Source organism: Cyprinodon tularosa, unplaced genomic scaffold (assembly GCF_016077235.1).
Source record: "Cyprinodon tularosa strain WSP-4 unplaced genomic scaffold, ASM1607723v1 ctg484, whole genome shotgun sequence".
Classification (NCBI taxonomy): Eukaryota; Metazoa; Chordata; class Actinopteri; order Cyprinodontiformes; family Cyprinodontidae; genus Cyprinodon; species Cyprinodon tularosa.
Window position 1 is genome coordinate 718,254 of NW_024039212.1, and position 20,503 is coordinate 738,756.

Below are 20,503 nucleotides of genomic sequence, written 5' to 3' on the forward strand. Positions count from 1 at the left end.
TTTACTTTTCATACCCAATTATAGACAATTTACATTACATACATTACATTTAATGTCATTCATAAATGCTGCCTTTAGGAAACTTCTTTTTAAGACCCTGTTGGAAAGGATTTATGTTGAGGGTGTTTTCTAACCCTTTTCTACATCTGATTTTATTGTTTGCTTGTTTTTTTATATTGGACTGTCAGCTATTATGTTAAATACATACAAAGATGATGATTAAACATTATCCGATGTAAGATATATTATTCCAGAGTCATTAATCGCAAAGCAGATATGCAACAAAGTGACTGAGTAATAAAATATAGACCATCAAAATTCATACATCTAGGAGAAGTATTGCTTCTTATCACATATTGCTACAATCAAAACTTGGTAAGAAACTCACTATGTTGCCAAGTCAAGTCCACCAATCAAAGTGCATTAACATCCCCATGTTGCATGCAAAATAATAATGATAATACAAAAAAAAAACACATTGTAATGATATTCAGCATTCACTTGTCATCCTGAACTCTATCTGGAACTTATTTATTCAATTTACATAGAGATGAGCTGTGAATTACTTTCGTCCGCTCTTCCAATCTGAAGCTAATGAATGCAGATGGAAAAGATGTTGTTGATGTTATCTAAACAAACAACATCCAGCACCTGCACATCAAGTGGAAAGTCTGTCCTCTCCTGGACCAAAATAGAAAACACAATTGAAATATTCATATTCCACAGATGAGTGCATGAATAACCAAATTATTAATCTGTCCTATTTATTTCCCTTTCTCTACTCTTCTATAGAGGTTTAAGAGCACAGACCGGAGCAAGCATTCTGCTTAACCCTAAGTGGTGTAATTTGTTATGAGTGGGTGTTGATAAATTAGCGTTTCCTGCTCCAGTGATTTTTCCTATTAGTCATGATCTGAGAGAGCTTTTATTTCTATGATTACCTCTGCTCATTCAACATAGTGGAGGAGTGACTCTGTATGCAGACACATAAGGCATACATTTTTAAAACCTTTATTTTTTCTGCTGTCCATGTTCTAGGACAACAGATATTCATCACACTGAATCATTCCTTCCTCACTGACATGAAAATGAAATATTATGTGGTCAAAACTTTTCTTTTTGGTTCATATCTTCACTCAATGTATTAAAGTTTACCAAAGGTCATTCTGGTAATTAGTCTAATTTAAAAAAAATGGCAATTAAGTTGAGTATAAAGCAAGAGCAGGGAATCAGTGATCACATTCATGACAAGCTATTTTTCTGAATATTTTAAGCCAGTATTCTGAAAAAAAGCTTTAAACTGGGGAAGTCAAAGGCATAGCGACATGCAGGGAGGTGGGTTTTGAGTATTAGTAAATTCATGTGAAATGATATATTTAAAAATAGAGCTTGTCTGAACTTAAAAGTTTCGATAGGCCATGTGTCAAACTGTAGAGGCTAATCTTTAGCTTTTTTCTTCATTTTCCATTTAAACCCTTTATTGAACCTACTGACACAGAGCCTGTTTTAGAATGTGCGATAAAATGTCCGTTGCAGCAAACGGTAAAGCTACCGTTTATCATTTATTATTATTTTTTCAAGACAAGTACAATTTCTTCTTTGTGGGCATGTTACAGAACTGCGCCCTCTATAGCTCAAGTGCATACTACAACATTTTCTAGACAAAACTCTTAAAAATCTTCAATACTGAAAACTAATGTATTTGTTTTTAACTAATTCATAAAAAACAAGAACACAAAAAATGAATACATAACATATATCATTTATGAATGTACAAGCTTCATAAAATGGTGCTTACACAAACCAAATGCTTCATCAAGTCCCAAAATAAATCAATCCTAATGTTATAAATAGGCTTTGAAATGATAAACTTTCATTCACCAGGTGTGATAACTGTTTATTAACTACTTTTGCTTTTCTATGCGGCTATTGTTTCTTTTTTTTTTCTGGTATTCTGTTGGCGTTTGTAACAGTTTTATCAACCTGAAAATTATTGATTTGACACCAACTACTATGTGAAAACCTTTAGGAGACAGAATAAATGTATGAATGCTTTGCCATATGGCTACTAAAAAAAACAGGCAGATCTTCAACCTATTAGATACTAGGTTAACAACATTTCTGTTTCTATGCTTTGGTCTAGACTTAATGTAATAATTTTCTGATGTGGAAACCTTCAAAGTTGAGACTGTCTGTCTGAATGATATTGATATAACATGATGTACTGCTCACTATTTTGAACAGTATTTTATTTTCAGATCTTTTTACCTATAAGGTATATATGGGTTTATCTGGGGGCTGTAAGTGTATTTTTTTCTGCACAGCTTTTTTCATATTCTGAGAGACAAAATATTGTTGGAATAACTATAAAGACCTGGAACAAATATCTAAGTATATCTATCATTTAAGCGTTAGCTTAAACTCAAGCTGAAGTTTGTTTCTCTGGTGTGATTTAAAACTGATTTTCTTTTTAAACTGACTTTAATTTGATTGCAGTCTCACAGCAGGGGCTTAATAAGATTCTCCAAATGTTCTTAATACAAATTTACAGTATGTGGGCTTATGGAATAAAACAAGAATGTTTTTGTTAGTAGTTCTTCGAGATCAGCGCAAGGCACCACATTTCATCACCATGAATCTAAACTATCAATATTATAGCTAAAATTATGTGTGTAGTGACTGATGGGCTACTATTATTAGGCTATTTCAGTTTATTCCTCAGTTTGTTGTTGAAAAATAACTGTTTCTATTAAAGGTTTTATCCTCTAATGAAAATACCAACTTTGATCCTAAACTTAATTCTAGAAACATCCATAACATAACATAACAACTTTTGGTACAAGCTTTAATAATGGCTTCAACACAACACAGGTCCAGACCTAGTTATGTGTCTGATGGTTGGAAATAATCACTGAATAAAATGACTGCTTGCATTAAATAGTGGAATTTGTGAGTGTATTTAATATGGGCAATGGTTTAATAATCCAAAATATCCGATCAGGACAAAAGGGCAAATCTAAATACGTATAAGAGAAGTCATGAGCTCATCATTCACTATCCTCCTCATGTTAAACCAAATATCAGCACTTATTTATCAACCCTTTCAGTCTAATTGTTCCAATAAGCTGCTTATAAAAAAAAAAAAAAAAACATGGAAGTAAACTATAATGGATAAAGGGGCGGCCATTTAAAATGTGTGACTTTTGGAAAGTGATGCAAGTTTTTAATATTTCCACATAAGAGGCATGTTGTTGTCATTTGCTTAATGAACACTGCATGCTTTAAAGGACACTTGTACTTGCAAGTCTGGTACCTTTTGAAGATTTAAACAAGCAGGATGATTAAATTACTAAGTACTTGGCTTTAGTGTTGACTTCCTTTCTATCAGGCAGTTTACTTTACTGAGGTTTAAAAGATAGAAAAACATCAAAAGGCTCAAAGTATTAAGTTAAGGTTTTTAACATTTTTAAAAAACTTTTTAATGTTATATAATTTAATGTACTATATGTTATTGAAACACTCCAACAGCTTAAGATAATAACATTTGGCAGGAACGGGCTTTACTTGGCCCTGTGAGTCAGTGACTTTGCCATCGCAGCAAATATTTCTGTCAAAAAAGCACTTAACGTGCATCTTACAAATTAAAGAGTGTATAAACCTATCAGCATCTGCTGAACTGGTGGATTTAAAAATAATAATGGTGTCCAGACCAAAATAAAGTAAGAAGATTTGAGCTTAATGCAGAATCGTCTATAAACTGAGAAGTCGTGCCAAAAAATGCATCCAATCAGATTGCCAATGAAAAAAAACATTTTAAAGGAGAAAGAAAAATATATCAAAACCATCTTACCTGTGTATGATGTGCTTACTGCGGAGGTATCCCAAAGCCAGGGCCAACTCACAGACATACAGCTTCACTGTGCTCTCAGCAAAGTGCACGTTCTGCTGGAGGTGATATCGTAAGTCTCCCCCCAGTAGCAGGTCTACTACCATAAACATGTCTTCTTCATCTTGGAAAGAATACCTGTAAACAAACCAAAGGGTGGGTCAAACATAAATAGGGAGAAGAAAGTGACAAGATTGTAACCAAATAAAATGGAAACCAACATATTTGTTCTAAATTACAGAAACAACCAAAATAGATCTAAGTTATATTGGATATTAGGCCTGAAATAATTATTGAAATAATCGTCAACTAATTTGATACAGAGACTCTAAAACATGCCTTTATCTGAAAGAGTGACCCAGTAATTATACCAAAATTGTAAAAAAAAAAATATGTAAACATTTTGCATTTAAGATTAAAAAAGTGTCCGTCTGTCAATATATTCTATCCAGAACTTCTCAAGTTTAAAAGTTTTAGTTTCACGTTTTGTAATTTCACAAAAAGTCTTCTTTAAAGAACCTTTGGATATCCAATTATTAATCAATTAATAAAAAAAATAATCGTCAGATTAATCGATTGGCAAATTAATCGTTAGTTGCAGCCCTAAGGGATATTATTAAATATGAGTTTTATTAATTCCGTCCAAAATATACAAAACACACCCATAAAACAATGTGTAATAAACTTTGTTTTGGTTGTTAACAATCATTATGGCTTACAGCTAATAAAAAGATAAGAAAAATCTGTTTCTTTGAAAATTCAAACACTGCATAGGATAAAATCAATAGAACAACACAGAAAAGTTGCGATATAGCCTACTACGAACCACAGAGAGAAGACTGCTGCCTGCAGCAAACAGCAGGTAGAGCATGCTACAAAAGCTCATTATTTTGGAAATACACAAAATATTTGGATTTTAGTTGCTAGGCATTTCAGTTTTAATAAATATCTTTAATTGCTCTTCTATTTTAATCAGAAACATTGATTAGTTACCAGCTTTAAACTTATGGCATTCATTTTTTTTTAAATAAATGTATGCGGGAGTCTCTTTTTCGGATTGAACAACTAGAAAAAGACTCCCCCTTCAGTTATATACACTTAGATTTAGCAGTGTTTCCCACACTTGTTTTAGATAAATTAGATTTTCCTTACAATTTATAATTAAAATTTGTGTTGGTCTGCCTTTCAGGAACTTTGCAAGACTTTTCAAATTTCACTATAAGGCACACATAAGAGCTGAGGCAAATGTTAACAAAAGACTGAGCACAGAGCTCAGAAAGCCTAATCTTAGTTGAAAGATTCTCATAAATAAAATACATTTCTAACAACCTACTATAAAATGTGTCCTCCCTTTCTTTTCTCTAATCCTAATGGCTAAAGCTTACAATTTATCCTTACAAATCTGTCATTCTGTTGCAGGATTAAAATGTTTCATATTTAGGGTAACTTGAAGCATCAGCTGCACTTCCTTTCCAAATTGAAAGTACAATACCCTGGAATTTTGAAAGTCAAACGAGGAAAGAGAACACATTATTTCTCGATCTGGTTGTTATCAAGGGATTATATTCTATCCTGTTAAAGTGCACAATTTCAGTATGCATGTGTGTTTGTTTTACAGTGTTTGGGAAAAACATAACTGCTGAGCAGTAATATAAATAGTGACATTTTCTATTCAAATAATTTTATTTTCATATTTCTTTAAATAGGTTCCAACAAAAATACTGTATATTCAAATGTTTTTTTCTCTGTTTCATGAATTAATGATAACTATGCAAATGCCTGTTCTAGGGCTTCTGTATTTGCACCTTTCCTGGACTTTAAAACTAAAATTGCTGTTATTGATTTAGCAAATGTTTTTTTTTTCTTTAGAAAATACTCTTAGCTCAGTGCTTCTTTTATACTTTTCTTGTTCATTTGAGTTATTTTGGAGTATGTGCAAGATCCGTTTCACAAAAAACCTTTGAAGGGTTTGGCCACCAGGTGCAGTCTGAACAACTGTCGGTGATTCAGTCTTGAGACTGTTTGAGACATAAGAAGCAGAGAGACTGACCCCCAGATTCCACAACCTCCCTCCTCCACTCCCCCCACTCACGTACGTCTAGCAGAGAACTTGCACAGTCATGTTAATTGATGACAACTATTTGGGGGTGCGGGGGGAATTCCTGTGTTGGCCGCTCTTGGGCACCTTTACTTTAAGGGTCTCTTTGGGCATCTAGGGTTTTGGTTCCCCTGATGCCTGCCTCTGTGCTCTGGGTGGGGGGTGAGGGGGTCTTTGGTTCTTCACACCCACCATTGAGCATTTTCCCCATGGATAAACCTTATAAACAAAAGCACACTCTCGCAAATTTTTATCTTCAGCTTCCACTTTATACATTTCCATCCATTCATTATCTGACACGCTTGTCCCAATTGGGCTCGTGATTGGTGCTGCTGCCTATCTCCAGCAGTCAGTGGGCGAGAGGCGGAGTACACCCTGGACAGGTCGCCAGTCCATCGCAGGGCAACACAGAGACAAACAGGACATACACACTTACACCTAAGGAGAATCTAGAAAAGCCAATTAACCTAACAGTCATGTTTTTGGACTGTGGGAGGAAGCCAGGGTACCCAAAGAGAACCCACACATGCACAGGGAGAACATGACTCTGGGCCAGGACTCGAACACGGAACCTTCTTGCTGCAAGACAGCAGTGCTACCCACTCAATCAGCCTTGTGTTTAGCTACCCTTTCAAAATAGAATTATGGTCAATAGTGCAATTCCTACAGACTCTGTGACACTGCGGTATAACACAGAGCCCTACTTTATCATCCATCATTTATCATCAGAGACAGGGATCAAATCTATTTTTGATGGATGACAAAAGAGGGCTATCTATCATACCACAAAAGGTGTGAGCAAAAGAGGTAAAATTCTTGGCAGCAGATTAGCCAGACAGGAAGTCAAATACGAAAAAGGTCAAATTGATCTTTTAAATTTCAAAACAAGCAGGAGATATGCAGGCTCTCTGGGTACATTTTCAGATCTTATACGCACACAGTGGCACACCATGGACAATTTTCAGCTTAATATGCACAGTTAGATTCTATATATTTGGATATTTCTGGATAAAAAATAGTTGACGGTTAGGGTTAGAAATGAGAATGAAGAGTTTAGAAGAAGATAAAATCAAAAGTAAATCATCAATTAACTTAAAGAATTAATTATCCCTATGACAAACATGAGAACAATGAGAGGTCCCATTTAAATCCATAAATATACAAAATATGTACAGTCCACATAGGTTTTGGTTGGCAAAGAATCATAACTTTGGCTCAAACTCAAGACATAGTAACCAAGGAGTTTTTTTTTTTTGCTAAGTTGTTAAACACCCCCCCTGCACCAGCCCCCATGGGAGCTTCACAAATAAAGTGAACGTGATCTTTTTTCTGCACTGGACGGATGGATAGTGATTGATTGAGCTGACTCCAAACTGTCTGCTAAGGCTCAGATAATGCTGAGACCACATAACATTTGATTGCCACTGGCCTCTGAATGTGGAAAGACTATATGCAAGATGGTTTCACAAAGAAGCAGTCGTCCAAACAAAGACATATATGCCTGCAGCACTGTTTGTGCTTTTTCTCCAATGTGCGTAATGGAAAATTGATTTTAATCAATTGCAGAATATATTTTTTAAGTTTGTGAACTTATATAACCCTCTGGTAAGTTGTTTTTATCACTGTTGATGCAGACTATTGTTGTCTGTTAGAGCAAGTATCACTTGATCAAACCTTTGCTAACATTCTATGCTACAAACATGTATAATTTGTGTTGATATTGTATCAGTCAATATCTCAAGCTGAAATATCAGTATTTTATCAGTAATTAAAAGTTGCAGTGAGTCACCCCTAGAAGAGAAGACTACACTGACTACTACTGCTTTATGAGGCCCTAATGCACTTGATAATGCAGATGACATCATGAGGAAGTAACATCATGTAGAAATTCTAAAGCAACATCTGAAAACACCAGCCAAGCAGTTAACAATTGGAAACAAATGGATCTTTTAACTACAAAATGACACAAAGTTTCTGACATGATAAATTGGGTATCTGAGCATTTTTTCTATCAGTAAATTATGGTATTACAGAGTTTTGCTGATTTCCTGACACAGACCTGGCTTTTAAGTGCTATCCATATCATTTGAAAAGGTTACAGCTTGGGTCAGACTAACTGAATATTTTATATAGTCATAAAACACTTCTGATATGTCTGCTGTAAATCTCCCTGCATCAAAGTTTAAATTCTCTCGTTGTTTTCTTTAAGACAAGCTGAAGAAAATGGTTGGGCTGTAGTTCTTCTTCCTTCAATTTTTATTTTACTACTTGGAGAAGCACAAAAGTGCTAAAGACAGCAAAACAGACCATTAGCAGTATACTACAACTGTCTCCGACAACTACTGTAGTTTTCTTTAGGATGAAAACAACTTTGGCGTTGTGATCAAATAACTTATATTTCATTTGATCATAAAGCTTTCCTCCATAAGCTATTTCAACTCCATAACAGGTCTTTGCAGATAAAATGTAAAAAAAAAAAATTATTTAGTTTTAAGGGCAACAATATTATATTTTCATACTTTTTTAACATGGACTTATTTCTGTCATTACCCTATTAAACTATGCTCATATTAAAAATGCTTCCCTATTGTTGAGAGAAATGCTCATGAACAAAAATCAATCAAATGGAATATGCTTTTTGATAAATATTTTTTTTTTTAGATTAAAACTTTTCAGGTAGAAAAGTTGTCATTGAGTCTGCCTTTCTGTGTTTTTACTTTATTTGAATCATGTCATATTTTTATATTAAATGTCACATTAAAATTAATTCTCAGTGAAAAATCATCATACTTACCAAAACCACAAGTGTCAGTTCCATGCATATAAAATTCTATATGATAACTTTTGAATCATCTGTGCAACTAGAATTTTTAACAAAGCTTGTTAGCAACTTGCTACACAACACGGTATAGTGCCAAAATTTTCGATTTTGAGGAAATCCACTTCTTAAAAATAGTTTTACATTTTTTTAAATGACTGACTATATAGCCCTGCGATGGACTGGCGACCTGTCCAGGGTGTACCCTGCCTCTTGTCCATAGACAGCTGGAGATAGGCACCAGCACCCCTGGCGACCCCGCTTGGGATAAGTGTGACGGAAAATGGATGGATGGCTAGATGGACTGACTATATACAGCCATTCAAACCCTGAGGAATAAAAATATTTTACACCCATCTCTAAATTGTATCTAAAATGTAAAGCTTCTGTCAGTGAGCCCCAGGGCAGCTGTAGTCACAATGTGGCCTGCCACCATCAGTGTGTGTGTGTGTGTGTGTGCATGAATGGATGAATTACTGAATTCAGTGTAAAGTGCTATGATCAAGACTCCTGACTTAGAAAAAAGCTCTATAGAAGTACAGGGCATTTACCATATAGAACTGCTAATAATCAGAGTCTTTAAGCTTCTTAGCAGGACTGCAACTCTTTAGAAAGTGAACCATGTTGCAGATAGATATGAAAATAATGAAGAGTAATGCTTGAATCTGGGTCAAAACACAGATAAAAATAATCAAACTTAAATGTAATTTTTGCTCAGAAGTCTCATTGAGGGCAACTGTGTGAGAGCAAAAGTGAGAAAGCCTAAACTTTTTGACCAAGCTAAAGGCATGTGCTATGCTACAGTTTTTATTATTGAATAGAATAGAAAATCCCTTTATTGTCCCACAATGGGGAAATTCTGGTGTTTACAGCATTGTTGTTAACTGAAAATTGTTTGTTCCTAAGAGAAACCCAAAAAAGAACATTTAAGGTTCATTGTCTCTTAAGCACTTGTGACAGGAGTCTCTTGCATTGTTTACAGCCACAGTCACCTCTGCTGGGTTTGATTTATTTACACTGTGATAGGGAGGTAGAATGAAGAAGAGGGTAAGAGCATAAAAAAACTGAATAAAACAAAGAAAAGAAAAAAGAGGGAGGATCAGAGGTAATAGCAGTAAATTAAACAATTAATCAATGGTGTAAAGGAGCTCCTAATCTATTTTTTTTCTACAATCTTTTTGCTGCATTACTTCATATAGTTTTTGTCAGGGTTTTTTTCTCCAAATTAAAGGTAGTCTTATGTTAGGGCTTAACACTAGTTTGTTAATAATATCTTTATTATATGAATATCCTAGGCTAATCCTGTTAATGTTTTGAAAAATACCAACTTATGATAACTAGGGCAAGATACTCGAGGAAGGACCTCCCCAATGACCTGAAGAGGGCAAGCCATTTTTTCCAGCTGACATGGAGGGGCTGTGCTCCATCCTTGTCACTTCGCACACTCTGTGGGTCTTGGCAAGAGGGAACCAGTGGAACTACATCATCCGGAGGAAACAGAGACAAAATTCACCTTTTGCCAACCCAGACGCCTCCAGCTATTGACTGCACCTGGATAATCTGTCCATAAAAGTACACTGTAAAAACGACAACTCAAAATTGTTCACCTTACTAAGATTTTTGCATTCACTGACAATAAAATTGCCAGTTGGAACTTGAACTGTCTTTTGTGAGCCAGTTGAACTCACTTTCATAAGTTTTTGATGAAAAGTTCATCTTATTCAATAAATTAAGTTGAGTTTACTTAGAAGTTGTAGTTGACACCCAGTCCGAGCGAGGTCAACTTATCTGCGCATGCTCATTTCAAATGTGTCATGGCAACCGGCTGCTACAGGGTTTCCATGGATTTTCCCAAGAGCTCCCTTCTAAAGTTTGGTTCAGCCATCTGGTCACTCTGCTGGCGGTAACTTTCCCTGAGGACTCGTCCAAGAGAAGACTAAGGCACTGGTTTCCTGTCATCTCTGGCAATATTGCATTTTCTGTAAGGTTTTAACAGGAGTTGAAAAGTAAAAAAAATATGTGCTGAAACCTGATTTGCTTTAAGCATAAGATTACTTGTTTACATTGTAAAATTGTAAACCTGTTTTTGCCAAAGTGGTTCAAATAAACATGCAAAATTTAACTGGATTACTGTCAGGGCTGCTTGGTGGCGCAGTGGGTAGCACTGCTGCCTTGCAGCAAGAAGGTTCTGGGTTTGATTCCTGGCCTGGGGTCTTTCTGCATGGAGTTTGCATGTTCTCCCTGAGCATGTGTGGGTTCTCTCTGGGTACTCTGGCCTCGTCCAAAAACATGACTGTTAGGTTGATTGGCTTCTCTAAATTGTTGAGTGTGTGCCTGAATGGTTGTTAGTCCTGTGTTGTTGGTGACCTGTCCAGGGTGTACCCTGCCCCACTTGGGACAAGCTAGAAGAAAATGGATGGATGGTTTACTGTCAGTGGATGATTTAATGGGGGGGACTAAACTCAAAAATGTAAGTTATTACAGGGGATGGTAATCTGAATTTAAAATAACGTTTTACAGATAATCTGAACTTAAAATAATAAGTTTTTACAGACTTGAAAGTTCCAGTAACTTGAATTAAAAAAAACTTAGTTGGCAGAACTTGAAAAACTTAGCTGACACAACTTAATAAGTGTAGTTCTACAAAACTTAAAAAATTAAGTTGGTGCCTTCAACTCAAAAATTCTGTGCAGCCGGTTGCCTTGAAATTTTGAGTTGAACTAACTTTTTCGTTTTTACAGTGTAATGCACAGAACCAGTGACCGAGGGAGGCCTTTGAAGTCCAACAAGCACCAGAAAGAGGTCAGACTTAATGCTTTCCAGGCAGAGCAAACTCCAGCTCCACTGGTACAGAGACCAGTGCAATGTATAATGTGCAATCACTATTTAATGCCCTGTGCAATAACCTATTTCTTTAAATTTGACATCCACTGCAATATCCATCTATATAAATACCCATGCAAACACCCTGTGCAATAACCCTGTATAATAATCCTGCTATAAAAATTGTTTAAAAAAAAGCTGTCATATGTGGATATATCACTGTATATACTGTATATATCCCATGCACATTCTTCTCTTTTTGACTATTTGAGCTAATTTAACAAGTTCATTTCTCCACTAAAGTCAATCAATCAATCAATCAATCAAGATTGCCCCTAATTAAGGGGCAACCATTCCATACTAATGTCTTCTCTAGGTTCGCAAAGCACATAAGAACCGGTTGGGCAAATTCCCATGAACCATCAAACACTGCAGAAGGTGAAGAGCTGGCTCAATGTTTCACAGCTGGGATAGAACCACACTCATCCTCTTGAAGAGAAGTTTCTAAGATTAGTCGGAATCTACTCTCTGGTACCCTTGCATAGGCCTTCCCAGGGAGGCTGAGAAATGTGATTTCCTATATTTGTAACACACACTACAATCCCTATTCTTATGAAGGGAACCACCAATCCTGTCTAACACTCCAGGGACAGTCCCTGGCTGCCATCTTATAATAAAAAGACATATCATTCACAAAAGACCAACAATATCCACATACCTGAGGTCCTTCTGTTGAATCTTATCCTATCCCCCCAAAATAGAACAGACTAGAAAATCCCTTTATTATCCCATTAGAAAATGCTGGTGTTTACAGCAGCAAAACAATTACAGAAAAAATGGTCACAGAAATGTGTATAAGTATAACATTTTAGTAAAGAGTTAAAGATAAACAATAAAATACTGTACTGTAAAGTGAGTTAACAGTATAAAAACTGCACCTGGAGAATAACTAACAAATATACAGCTTTGGACATTTTTACAGTAATGAATATCTGAAAATAGCAGCAACATCAGAGATGTGCAAAATGGCAGCAGCATGTTATTTAACTGACTAAGGTAAAGACTGTGCAAAATCAGCATGAGAGTAACAACTCCTTGCCAATGTGGATTTTTTGACCACCTCAGTGACTTTAGCGTGGGTGATTAAGAAGTCCAATTTCAACCATCCAGTCTCTGATTCCACTAAGGAAGGCGCAACAGGAAAACCATTGTTAATTGCAATATTTGCAACATAAACTTTTTACTTGTTCTTTTCAAATTGCAGGTAGCTGAATCGTAGTTGTTCAAAGTGCATTGCTCAAATTTAAGATGAAAATACTAGTTCTCTTCTTTCATAAACATGGTCTTAGACATATTAAATGAGCTCTAAAGTCTGTTCATGAGAGAGTGATTTGTGCCGAATATTTGGGGGTAAACGTGGGTGTTATGCACAGCGCGCTTCAGTTAATCTCACTACTTTGCTGAGTCTCTGCCTTCGCAAGAGAACGAGGTGACAATTTTTAAGATAGGCATCACAGAGCAGTCACAAATTTACCTCAAACCCCATCACATAAGAGGAAGAAAATAAATTTTTTTTTATAGTGCTACAAAAAGGGCCAATTTGGAGTGTGATCTACGACAGAATAAGACAAGAGTAAGTAGTGTGGAAACATTAAAAAAAGATGAAGCTCAGAACTTAATGACTCAACACATATGACTCTGTTTTGACTAAAGACAGTGAGATGCTCTTTTTAATGTAATTTCAGTTTGCATAGCCTTCTTAACCCACATGATATAACATCTCAATAAAATAGACATGTGAAGTCTCAAAGAAAGACAGCAGTGTTTTTTTTCTTCTACGCATCTTCACAACATATATCATTTAACCCCGCTGCCAAAGGGGGAAAATGTTTGCAAAAACTTTAGAATTTGCACTATGCTCCTTTAACTAGTTTACCTCCTTTAACTAGAATATGCTCCTTTAACTAGATTAACTTTACCTAGATTATAATTATATTATTATGAGTATTCCATCCTATGATTTAAATATATGTTATTAAAAATGCTCTCAGCCAAAAAGAATCCCAAACAGTTTTTTTTTTAACAACTTAAATTCGTAGGGAAACGGCAGTTCCAACCATTGTTTTTCCAAATTCTCCAGTGTGGTGCACAACTGAATTTGTGAATTTGATTGGTCGTTCATTAAGGGGGCTGGATTGTTGTGGCGGAAGGTTCGCAAGCAAGTTTGGTTGTTGCCGGTTTATTGGAAGCACCTTGCTAACCAGTTACGGCTAGTAGGTTCCCGATGGGAAATTACAATGGGACCAAGGAGCACTTAGCAATGACACTGTCAAGGAAAGCTATGGACAGCGGAAACATGCAAGAGGAGAAGAGTTTTGTGTGGAGGTCGTGGACGAGTCTCCTCCGTCATACATTTTTTATTTAGAGGAGGAAAGCGGGGATGAAGATATTGTGGAAGAGGACACCAGGGTGACAGAAGCTTCATTTGGTGTAGAAGGCTTACAGCCGTACACGTTTGAGCCCTTGCCTCGCAACGCTGCCAGTTCTGTTAGCTCTACGCCTGCTGAAGACAGACGTCCATCACCGTGAACACTGGGACGTAACTCAATGGTAAAGGAAATGATTATTTCTTATTTCAATCGTTGCGTATATTAGCTGCGACATATTAATCAAGATGCTATGACCGAAAAAAATTAGATTGACAGATGACCGTTAATATGTGATTGGCTGAATTTAGATGTACAAGTTGACGTATAACTAACTGGCCTGCTTAAAATAATGAGAAACACCCCACAGATTTTAAGACTGATTTTTTTTTTTTTTTATAGAAATTTTCTAACTTTTGGGACAATATTGTCTAATAAAGAGTACATTTATATACATGTTTAAACCAGGATGATTTGACATTTAAATATGACTTCCCTACGACTTTAAATATTCTAAACAAAGTTAAAGCTTGTAGTGATTTTGAGATCTTGATCTTTAAATTCAAATATATGTTTATGTACTTTTATTTTCACATTCTTGTTCATTTAAAGAGCAGTCATAAGCTGTGGTTCTGGACCGAAATATAGCCTTACATTGGGAACTGGCATTGTGAGAATAGAGACTTAGTTATAGACTTAGACCAAGTCTGTTAGGTAGATGAAAAAGGCAACATGAGCTGAGTCATAGAGATTCAGGCCCCGTCCACACGAAGTCAAAACGAACACGAAACGCTGATATTTTCCAAAACGTTTGCCGTAAAGACGGAGACATAAAATAAATGTGAGCGTCCACACGAATGCATGAAAACGCTGCAAAATGTATGCCAGGCCTGTAAGTGGCGCTGTGGTGCCAAAGCAAAAATAAGCGACGAAATGTTGGGCATGCGCACTAATATTTATACATGGTTGCCCTGCGGTATGAAGGACCAACTCTGCCATATTTAAAAATAAATACAGAAATAAATAAATGCTCAATAAATGTATAAGCATACAATTAATTGCCAACAAAAAAGTGAGACATAAATGTATATAACTCTTAATTAGCTTCTTTATTTATTTGCCTTTGTAATATTTACCTTATTTATTTTTCTGTCCTTTATAATCTTCAACTTTATTTTTTAATTACTTATATTTTTAAGTATTTATTTATGTGCATGTTATTATATTTTTGTCTGTTTTATTCTTCCTTTGTATTTTTTTTACCTTAGTTATTTCTTCGCCGCTGTTTATTTCTCTCTGCCTTTTTGAGAGGACCGTGGCAACCGGCGGAGCTCCGAAGCTGACGGCAGCCAGGTCTATAGCCAGGCTATGATGGCGATTTTTTGTTGTATTTGGCAAAGTTTGGCAAAGTCCCTACTCAAGTTCTAATGACTTCAGACTCGACATCAGACTCTCCTCCTGTAGATTCAACCGATGTAGTAAAATGCTAACCAACACGCTTCACACACGGCTATGCCGAGAGAGGGCCGCTGCAGATGGGCTGTGGTCGGACCTGGCTGCCGTCAGCTTCGGAGCTCCGCTGGTGCCGCGGTCCTCTCAAGTTCGTCACATTTTCTTTTAAATTACGCATTAAATCTGTGAATGGGCCATATGGTGATGCTTAAAAGTATAAGGTTCTCGCCTCAAATGATCTTAAACATACTTTTATTGAACAACAGCAACAGAAAAGAGAACATTTAACTTAGTACTCTGAGCTCTGTGAGTTAAGAAGATGGACAGCCAAGCCAACCAATGAGCAGAAGTTGACTCTCTAGGACACACCCCCTCCTCATTTGCATAATGAGATAGAAATGCATAGAGAAATGTAAAAAAGGCATAGAGAAATGTAAAAAGGGCATAGAGAAATGTAAAAAGGGCAGAGAGAAATAAACAGCGGCGAACAAATAACTAAGGTAAAAAAATACAAAGGAAGAATAAAACAGACAAAAATATAATAACATGCACATAAATAAATACTTAAAAATATAAGTAATTAAAAAATAAAGTTGAAGATTATAAAGGACAGAAAAATAAATAAGGTAAATATTACAAAGGCAAATAAATAAAGAAGCTAATTAACAGTTATATACATTCATGTCTCACTTTTTTGTTGGCAATTAATTGTACGCTTATACATTTATTGAGCATTTATTTATTTCTGTATTTATTTTTAAATATGGCAGAGTTGGTCCTTCATACTGCGGGTCCATTTTCGTGGTTAAGTCAAATTCAGATGCTGAACTATGTCGTCGATATTGCTCTGTTCTTGCTGGAGATATTCCAGAAGAAGAAGATTCTGTTTTAAGCCCGACAGCAGGGTGAGTAGCATTAGCAGCAACGGCGCCATTGTTGTTGTGATACTGTGTTGCGCATGCGTGTTTAGAGGCGACGCTATGACGCATGCGTGTAAAAAAAGAAATGCGGTTAGGGCGTAAAGATGGAAACGCGAAAACGGCGTTTCGAAATCTTCCCACTCTGAAGGCTGAATAAAAAAAAGATCGTTTACAGACCCCCGAAACGCCGGCTTCGTGTGGATGAGAGGCTGGTTTGGTGAAAAATTTGTCGTTTAGGCCAGGGTTCGTCTTCGTGTGGACGGGGCCTCACTGAGGACCCGAGGAGAACTACCCACTGAGAGAGAAAGAGAGCTTAAATAATGGGGAAAACAGTTGCAGAAGTAATAAGTGAAAAACAGGTGCATCTAATTGACAAATTAATTAGAAGCTTCTGGCTGAGGGAGAAATGAGTGAGCATGGAAAAACAATGCAAGGAAGTGTTAGACTATTTTTTATTTCACAGTTTTACAGATAACTTCATGTAATAACTCTCCTCTACATGCAATATGTATATTTATGTACTCCTCTCATAGCGTGAGACCTATAAGCCTGACTGTCCTTATGTGGTTTGTCAGTTAGAGACATTTCGTAGATTATAACTGAAATAATGTCTTTAAAATAGCTCATTAGTTCTGCACTGATGTATCCATAAGCCTGTTGCCCATTTGCCCTTAATTTACTTCAGGTCAGAAGTTCCCGCGCTGTTCTGCCGATGTGCTGAATGGCTGTGCCCTACCAAACATTCAAAGTGTTATTACCTCCGCCAAGCAGGTTATGTTTTTAGGAGAATTTGTGTGTTTGTATTTCTGTCTGTGTACAAGATAGCTTAAAAATTGTAAATACATATTTACCAAAAGTCCCCCCCAGTCCAACAATCTATAACATTTTGGTCATGATCCTGGTCTGGATCAGGAGTTATTTTTTTAAAGATTCTGTATATACAGGTATTAACTTAAGGTGTAAGTCACAATATGTCTGGGAAAATTAGCTACTTGGAGAAGGTATGCACCCTCTGAGTACTTTTCTTGTTTAAATTTTGTAATGATCAAGATCATCTGCAAGTTTTAGCTATAGTAGTAATTAACAATCTTGGTGCTTCTCTCATAATCAAGATAGATTTTGTTGATACTCAAAAGCGACCACCATCCAGCTCAATTCAGACATTAATGGGAACTCCAGGTTAGGATAATAAAGTAAGAGAAACCTTGCCAAGTATGAACGCGAGCTACGAGATCAACCAGAAGACTGCTGCAGTTCTGTATTTTGGCCACAGGTCATTATACAATTCTAAACTCTATAATGCCTATTTAAGGGTTGGATTCTGACCAATATTGTGGCCGTTTGAGTTAAAATTCTTTAAATAGTTCTACTTACATTACCCTTGAAATAAGAGCTTAGCTGGATACATCTCTGAATCCATATGTACTTCAGACTGAAATATATGACATATTTGAATTATATAACACAAAAAATAAAATAAGTTAAAAGTAGGGCTAGGCAAATGAACACCTTATTTTCACATTAATTCATTCGATTATTAACGCCGATATTTACTTTATCCCAAATGTTGTTCAAGTGCTTTTATTTTGCAAAAGTCTGTTGCCGAATGCTGCGGTGTGGAAGCATACTCCGGAAGACTAGGTGGCAATAATGCACCAATGAGCTGGCTGCCAGCCCAGCCGCTGTTTCAAACGAAGAGGAAGAAGGAGAACATAATTCGCTGCTGTACAGGTGGGTAAGAAAAAGGGAAAATCTGGAAACATTTTTAATTTACCAGCTTTAAAATTTCCGTTTTCAGGTCAATGTTCTTCCAGAGGGCAGTTATGACAGAAACAGGGTTACATGTAACCACTTCCAATTTAAACTTTCATATCACCGGTGTGATAGAGAGCTTTGGTATCTTCTGAAAATGTAAATAATATTGTTTGCCTAAGCAAAAAGTGTTAATTAAAAAAAAGCAGAAATCAAGTAAAACATACACTCTATTTTACTGCTAGTTAAAGGATTTTGTTGTTGCCTCAGAAATCATATGTTTAACCTGATTGTGCCTCAGGATTTTGTTGGTATATATTCTTTTAATTTCTCATAAAGAGTGTCCTGTCAGTGGCAATAAGCTATTATTCTTTGACATTTTTCAAGTTGAGATTTACACAAAATATGCATTACTGATAAGTGCTCATGTTAAAAATGTTTGCAATGCTAGGGCACTTTCCTTCCTATGGCAAGCTGAACATTAAAATTAAAATTCTCTTTAGACTACTTTTAAATTCATTCTTGGACTTTGCATATATTATTAGCTTAATTGTGATTAATCAGGAGTAAATTGTGATTAAAGCTTTTAATCTTTGCCCAGCCCTAGTTAAAAGATAAGTTACTTCAGAATTGTAACATGTCAAATCTAGGATTTGGATGAAATACTACAAAATCAAATAAATTAGGACAATAATAACTGATTAAATCTGGCAAAAATAGAGAAAAATGCCAATGAGAAGTTAATTAGGTACATTTAAAGGAGTGGCAGTGAGGGCATAATCTATATCGCACAAGATCACATTAAATAAAGTCATTTTAGTATAAAAACAACATCCCAGTTTGCCTTCTATTTTGTTTTCTATTTGTTTAAGTTGTGAGACGGAAAGAGGGCAGCTATCTTTACTGCAGTAAAGTTGTTCTGTCATCCCAAGCAAGGCTGACTGTCTTTCACATGACTGCTTCAGAAGAAAGCTGTACAGAGTAAAGCAGCACACTTTACACTCTGATTGCTTTCAAGTGCACATACACGTGAAACATGACATAAGTCATGCCCAGAAGACCATTATATAAGCCAGCAAAAGTTTCCCATGAAGTGTACTAAATATGATAGCTTTTCTGTTTTTTAGTAGAATAATTGTGCCTCATTATATTCTTAAAAATGTATCAGATTGGGTTAAAATTCATATTGAGATGAAAATATCAAAATGGAAATTGGCTATAAATCTTTAATCGGTTCATCTTTTGTCTAAACTATGTTTATTAATGCAACCACAAAAAATAGAATACGCACACATGTCTTTGGTTATGCAATCTTGTTCTTGTTTTTTAACTGAGGTTACTGACCCAATTTATAATTTATAATTTTTAATCTTTATCTTATAATCATACTTATTCGTTTTTGATTCACAGTGTTAGTTTTGCCATATTTGCTTTTTTACATTTTAGAGCCACATTAAAACAGAAAGCACACATTAGAAAAGCAAGAGAAGCTGTTGTATGAATTCTGAAAATACTTTTCCAAGTAGAGATCAGAGAACAGTGGTTACGCTTCAGATCAGCACCTTTGTATTATACAGAAATGCTGCAGACATTTCATTAGCCTTTTGGCATCAAGCCAGGTGTGCAGGTTCTCTTGCATCTTTTCACAACTTCTATCTGGTCTCCTGTTTACAAATGCTCTCTTTATTTTTCATTTTTTTTGCTCCTATCTTTGTTCTACTACACATGCATTTCAATGTGACCCCTTGGTGGCCTCCAGGCACTCAGTCTCATGGGAGAAGATCCTGCATGGAGCTTTTAGAGTCAAAGGTACCCCCAGGCAACTTCAGTAATGGACATTTTAAGAAACTACAGGAGCTCTGGAGCTAATGGGAACATAACCTTACAAAAGGCGTCACTGCCCCCTCTCTCAAAGGTAAAAGTTCTGTCTTGTAAGGTAAAATATATAAAAAATATATATATATCTGAGGCTTCTGACTCAATTTCATCTAATCATTTGCTGTCTAAAAAAATATATTTTTTGTGACAAGAGGTTTTCCTTTTTATGTCAATTATATAGGAAAAAACGTCTCAGCCTGCTTGGCCGGATGTGAAAGCAATTAATCATACAGTAGCTGTTACTTGAAAAGTGAAATTTCAGTTTAATCAGTGATGCCCTGTTTTTATTACTATTTTATTTTATTACTATTCATTTGCTGTTTCATGACCTGTTAAAGTTGCAATTAATTATTGATGGAAAATTGAATTCAGCATGAGCAAAAGAGAATACAACCAACTTGTAGGTTTGGGCTGAATTGCATGAAGCACAAGCTTACCTTGGAATAACTT

At 35.8% G+C, this 20,503-nt stretch overlaps 1 protein-coding gene across 1 annotated transcript in view; it reads right to left on the bottom strand.

Moving 5' to 3' along the window:
• The window catches only part of stk32a (serine/threonine kinase 32A), a 75,649-nt gene that overhangs the window by 49,202 nt on the left and 5,944 nt on the right, over positions 1-20,503 (bottom strand). Inside the window, exon 3 of the mRNA XM_038302230.1 lies at positions 3,851-4,024. Coding sequence (XP_038158158.1) covers positions 3,851-4,024 — 174 coding nt within the window. The remainder of the gene's footprint in view (positions 1-3,850; positions 4,025-20,503) is intronic.